General features: G+C 49.5%; 1 protein-coding gene across 4 annotated transcripts in view; it reads right to left on the minus strand.

The window, feature by feature from the left end:
• FAM222B (family with sequence similarity 222 member B) overlaps positions 1-5,369 on the minus strand; it is a 43,239-nt gene extending 37,870 nt beyond the window's left edge. For 2 of the 4 annotated variants that reach the window (XM_077311121.1, XM_077311120.1), the window contains exon 1: positions 5,218-5,369. Coding sequence is in view for 1 of the 4 variants with exons in the window: in XM_077311123.1 (XP_077167238.1) it covers positions 5,218-5,243 (26 nt within the window). In the remaining 3 variants the exon portion in view is untranslated. The remainder of the gene's footprint in view (positions 1-5,217) is intronic. The other 2 variants (XM_077311123.1, XM_077311122.1) reach the window with 2 other exon arrangements.
• Between the last annotated feature and the right edge of the window lie 631 nt (positions 5,370-6,000).

The following is a 6,000-nucleotide window of genomic DNA, read 5'->3' on the forward strand; positions in this document are numbered from 1 at the left end:
TGAATTGCGCAGCTAAAGCAAAAAAAACAAACTGACCAAAGAGACGTTCAAAGTCGGGAACGGGGTTACATTCACGGTACAATTCTGATACTGGGGCATTTGTCCTTTTCACTTGTTGCCAACTGGCTTTGCTTGCTACCCAATGGATACTTAGTGAGTGTGACTCGATAACTGGTGTGACAGACTGGGAAATGAGTCTAATGCTTTCTTGTGGCATCACAAAAGTGGATTGTGCATCATGGGGTGGAGGACAGAACAGAAAAGCTGTGACAAAGGTAAGAATGCAGCAGCCAGGGTTCCCACAGGAACACCATGGAGGTCCTACATCCGGCCTGCTCGACAACAACTTCACCGGTTGCCAGTCGAATTCTGGATCGGCCTTAATGTTTTGGTAATCATCTATAAGGCCATACGCTATCTAGGCCCAGTGTACCTGAGCGACTGCCTCACTGCCTACACCCAACAAAGAGCTCTACGCTTCACCCCTTTCAACTGGCTGGTGATCCCTGGCCCCAAAGAAGCATGTCAGTCCTCAACCAGGGCCACAGCTTTCTCTGTCCTGGCCCCCACCTGGTGGAATTAACTCCCTGAAGAGATCAGGGGCCTGCCTGAACTCCCACAGTTCTGCACAGCCTGCAAAATGGGAGCTCTGCCGCCAGGGATTTGGTTCAGACGGACCGAACCAACAGCGTCTACTGGGCCCCCAGAAAACCTCTACCCATATACTGAATCCCAAGCTGCTTCACCTCTGGAATCCTAGTTAGTAACTTTGCGTTGTCACCATTAGTACGGGAACTGTTATATGGAAATGTTACTAGAAATGTCATAGAAACAGTCCTCATCAGTTATTGAAACCACCGTTGCTGCTATTTTTACTCGATGTGATGAATTGTGCTGTACTTACCTCTATGTTCTATATAAACCGCCCGGAGCCGAAAGGGAGGGTGGTGTAGAAAAGAAAGGAATGAATGAATAATATGCCGGACCGAAACGGGTGGGTGGAGAGAAGAAAAGACTTTAGAACTGCGACATACTTTCTAGGCATTCCCCTAGAGGTGACTTTTCCTTGTTAAACCCCTACTTCAGCTTTCAGAAAATAAAAATGCAGGGGCTGTAATCTTAAACTCAAGTACATTAAACAAACTTCTGCTGCACAGAGGGCAATTTATTCCTGAGGTTTTTATATTAAGATAATTTATCCCCAACTTTTCTTCCCAATGAGAACTCACAGCCTCTTACAAGGTTGCTCTTCCTTCCTCCAATTTATCCTAACTACCGTGGGGAGTTGGGGCAGACTGAGAGAGCAACTGGCCCCAGGTTGCTCAATGTCAGAGGAGGGATTCGAACCTGGAATCGCCAAGATCCTAATCAGACACCCTATCCACTCCTCCGTACTATGTATATGTGAACAGGATCAGAACATGACAAGGAAAAAGAGGGAACTGGATTCTCAGTGAATTTAGTCTCGGACTTGTTAAGGAAGCTAGACCCAATCACCACAACAAAAAATGCACATGACTTGTTTTTGCAAGGGGAGGGAAAGGGAATCTGCTTGCATCCCACACTTTATTATTGGGATTTTTAGAAGAAGAAAAAGAGTTGGTTCTTAGATGCCGCTTTCCCCTACCCAAAGGAGTCTCAAAGCAGCTTACAATCACCTTCCCTTTCCTCTCCCCACAACAGACACCCTGTGAGGGAGGTGAGGCTGAGAGAGCCCTGAGATTACTGAAGAAGAGTTGGTTCATATATGCCACTTATCTCTACCCAAAGGAATCTCAAAGCAGCTTACAATCACCTTCCCTTTCCTCTCCCCATTTGAGGTAGGTGAGGCTGAGAGTCCTGATCTTACTGCTTGGTCAGAGCAGCTTTATCAGTACTGTAAGGAGTCCAAGGTCACCCAGCTGGCTGCATGTGGGGGAGTGCAGAATCAAACTCGACATGCCAGATTAGAAGTCCACACTCCTAACCACTACACCAAACTGGCTCTGAAGCCAATTCCACCATTTATTATTTGCATAAAAACCCAGGGTCACTAGATATTTATTATTTGCCTACCTCAGCCTACAAGCCTTAACTGGCTGCCTTACTCCACAGACCTTTGGTCACAGTAGAAGGAGCGCTGCCAAAGGGCAACGAACCAAGCAGTGTTTGCATTACAAATTGAAAACCTAGAAGCAGCGCCCTGGGCTGCCAGCCGCTGTGATCCCATGCTCATCTGTGATATGTTAGGCAAGGGTAGTTGAAATTTGCTGACAGACATGCTCAGTTTAGACACCCAGTGGGCCAAATTTGTTTTTTAAGGGCACCTAGCCCTTTAAGGGCACGATCAACGTTTGAGTCTCCCTGAAGATACTGTGGGCCTCTACCAAAGAATTCACAATCCACTGCACAGAGCTGCATCTCCTAAAAGCCAGGCAGGGGTCACAAGTCAATAGATAATTGTTAACTTTCTGAAAATTATATTCCAGGCAAAGACTAGAAGAGAATCATGATTACCCAGAACTTCTAGAACTCTGACGCTGGTATCTAAAAATATTACTTTTCCGATTCTGGCCAGTCAGTAGATGCCAAGAAGTATCTAAAGCACTTGTACCGATATTCACAAATATTCTGTAACCCCATGCAATTCTTTAGGAAAATCAGGTTTAACCAATGTTCATCCCCTGCAAACATGATTGAAAGAAAGCCAGAGGGAATGACAGCAATATGACCAGGGCAGGAGGAAATATTCAGAACCGCAAAATATGTCATGGATACCCAAACGTGTGGACATCTTTTAAAAATTTTAAGGCGTCTTAATCACATGATTGTTTGTTAGCTTTCAATCTGGAAATTATCATGCAAACACCTGGCAAACTCTGGGGTAGGACAGACAGACTTTATGATGTCCCCATCTAAGCAGGGCACCCTTCTAATTTCATTAATTAAGACTACTACACTGATAGTTAAGTTACTAATTCTTATGGCTCATGTTAAATGCTCAACCCCTCAGCAAAAAAGGTGACCTCCTGAATCTTCTCAGCAACACTCAATGGAACATGTCCTCTAGTACCATACACATGCTAGTCCCTCGACCAATAAACCTGGAAAGCACAGGAAAGTCATCACAATATCACACAGGGAGGGAAAACTACTGCCCTTGGCAGGACTCCTCTTACACCTGATTGCACACCTGGCTTAGAAGAATCTCCATTAGTCTGCCTCACATTTTAAGGCACTACATAGTTTTCAGAAACTATTAAACTTTTGATGTATCAGAACAAAACGTCCAATTCCAAAGTTTCCCTACTTCTGATGGTACACAAGAAGCCTAAAAATATATTACCTCGTAAAGAAGAGAATTGGAACTGTTTTTCCAAGCCAAAGGCAAAAAGACCAGCCAGCAAGGCACAGGATGGAAGCAGCAGTTTGATTAGAGCTCCTTCAATTCTGCTCAGGCAAGCAGCCATAGAATGCCACACATCTCAGCCTCAAAGACACCCCTCCTTTTAATTATTATACATTAATATTTAGAGAAACAGAAAAGGATATTTTGCCCCAGCTAGGTAAATGTGATCTCATTGCACACTGAATTAACTTCATGAAAGCAGACTTAGGAACAGGGTCAATGGAACATCCATCAAGATTTTGGAAAAGCAAACTGGGAATATGTTTTGGGGCAGTCAGTCAAGGCAGCTCTCTCAAGTCCATGAAAGATACTGCAGCCTTATCAGCTGTGGTCCTCCTGCATCTATAAAAGCAGGTTTTGGCCTATAAGTCAGGACAAATCTACAAGTCTTTCAGAAGCTCCAAGATTGCCGTGGCAAATCCCTCTCTTCAACTCCATCCCAAATTCACAGCCCAATTAAGCAACTCTGTGCTGAAAGGGCTGCACCAGGAGTCAAGTGAACCCACAGCCAGGTTCACAAAGGTGGGGGCCCTAATTTAGTTCATCTGAACACCTGCCTCAAGGCACAGTTGGGGAGGGGGCTAAGAAAGCACAGCAGAGGAGAAATGCCAGCCCACCCCTACTTTTTAGAAGAACCTCCAAGCCCTTGGCTGCAAGACTTTTAAATCAAGGGATCAGATCTAGGAAAAAGAGGAATTGGTTTTATACACCGCTTTTCACTACCTGAAGGAATCCCCAAAGTAGCTTACAAATATCTTTCCCTTCCTCTCCTCACAACAGACATGTATGAGAATTCTGACAGAACTGCTCTGTGAGAACAGCTCTGACAGGACTGTGACTAGTCCAAGGTCACCCAGTTGGCTGCAATGTGGGGGAAGAGTGGGGAATCAAACGAGGTAGAGGCCGCTGCTTTTAACTGCTATGCCATGCTGCCTTCTTCCCTTATAGCAAGGATGGAAGGCAGATATGGATGCCAACCTCTGGGTGGGACCTGCAACTATAGCTCATCTCCAGGCAAGAGACCAGTGCCCCAGAAGAAAATGGCTATTTTTTTGTATGAACTAGGGATGCCAGCCTCCAGGCAGGACTTGGAGATCCCCTAGAATTTTAGCTCATCTCCAGGCAAGACAGATCAGTTCCCCTGTAGAAAATGGCTGCTTTTGAGTATGAACCAGGGATGCCATCCTCCAGGCGGGACCTGGGGATCCCCTATTATTATAGCTCATCTGCAGGCAAGAGAGGTCAGATCCCCTGTAGAAAATGGCCGCTTTCAAGTATGAACCACTGATGCCATCCTCCAGGCGGGACCTGGGGATCCCCTAGAATTCCAGCTAATCTCCAGGCGACAGAGACCAGTTCCCATGGAAAACGTGCCAGTTTTGGAGGGCGGGTCCCACAGCACTATACTCCGGAGGCCCCTCCCCTCCCCAAATCCCTCCCACTCCCGGCTCCGCCCCCAAAGTCCCCAGGTCTTTCTCAACCCTGAGCTGGCAACCCCCAAGGGAGGCGAAGCTGGGCGGGTGGGGTGCGGCCCGCTGGGCTAAAGGCGGGGCGGAAAGCGCTTCCCTGAACACACCCAAGCCCCCCCCCTCCCTCCCCGCAATAGACACCCGTCAAACTCCCGGACTACGGGCGGCCCCCTCGAGCAAGGCCTCTGCCCAGAGAGCTCCCCCCTCGCCCGCTGTGTGGGTCGAGGCCCACGAGAACGCCTTCTGCCGTGGGGGGAAGGGAGGCCAAGAAGGGCCGAGGGGGTGAAGGGGGGTGCCCGACCCCCCCAGGCCTTTCATGCCCCCCAGGGCCTCCCCCGAGGCGGCCCCGCCCTCGCTCACCGTGGGAGCCCCCGCCTGGCCCTCATGGCGCCGCCGCCGCCGCTCCGCTTCCTTCCCTCTCTGCCTCCACCTTCCTTCAGAGCCGGCTCGGCCGCTCCCCGCCCCTGCGCATGCGCCGCCGACGCCCCGCCCCTGCCGGCGTCGCCCGGACCCCTTCGCGAACACTTCCGGCTCCCCGTCGAAGGCCGGCCCTTGGGGAGAGCGGAAGGAGGCAAGGGCAGAGCCGGTGGGGAGCCCAGGGGCACCTTGGCGGCCAAGCCGGCTTGAGTCAAGGGGTGCGTTCTTCTCGGACACAGAGGCGTAGAATAAAAGCGATCCGCTCCTGCTTGGAGGGGGAGAGCCAATGAGCCTGCGGCAGAGTGGGAACGGCTGGCCGGTTGCAGAGCTAAATAGGGGGGAAAACAGCAATCTGGATTTGTGTTCACTTGAGCTGGAGTTGCATGGGAAACAGTTGGCGTACAATAAAGACCCAGCTGCTGTGCATATTAAGAGAATAACGGGGGAGGGAGAAGGTAGTCAGTTACTGACAATAGTTGGGATCTTGCCCTTCTGTCCCCGGCCTGTCCTCCCAAGCGTGGAAGCATCATCTTTGAAGGAGAGCATTCGGCTGCGTCTGTTCACAGACCAGAGAAAAAGCATATACTATTCCAAACGCCGTTGCCTTGTACTAGTCGTAGTTACCTGGCAATCGGCTTGGGCACCGAGGGGACGTAGGGAGAAATGGAGGGAGCGGGCCGCCCACAATGACGTGCTTTTTTGGGGAGGGGTTGCACACATTTGGGC

The sequence above is a fragment of the Paroedura picta genome, chromosome 15 (assembly GCF_049243985.1).
Source record: "Paroedura picta isolate Pp20150507F chromosome 15, Ppicta_v3.0, whole genome shotgun sequence".
NCBI classification, from domain to species: Eukaryota; Metazoa; Chordata; class Lepidosauria; order Squamata; family Gekkonidae; genus Paroedura; species Paroedura picta.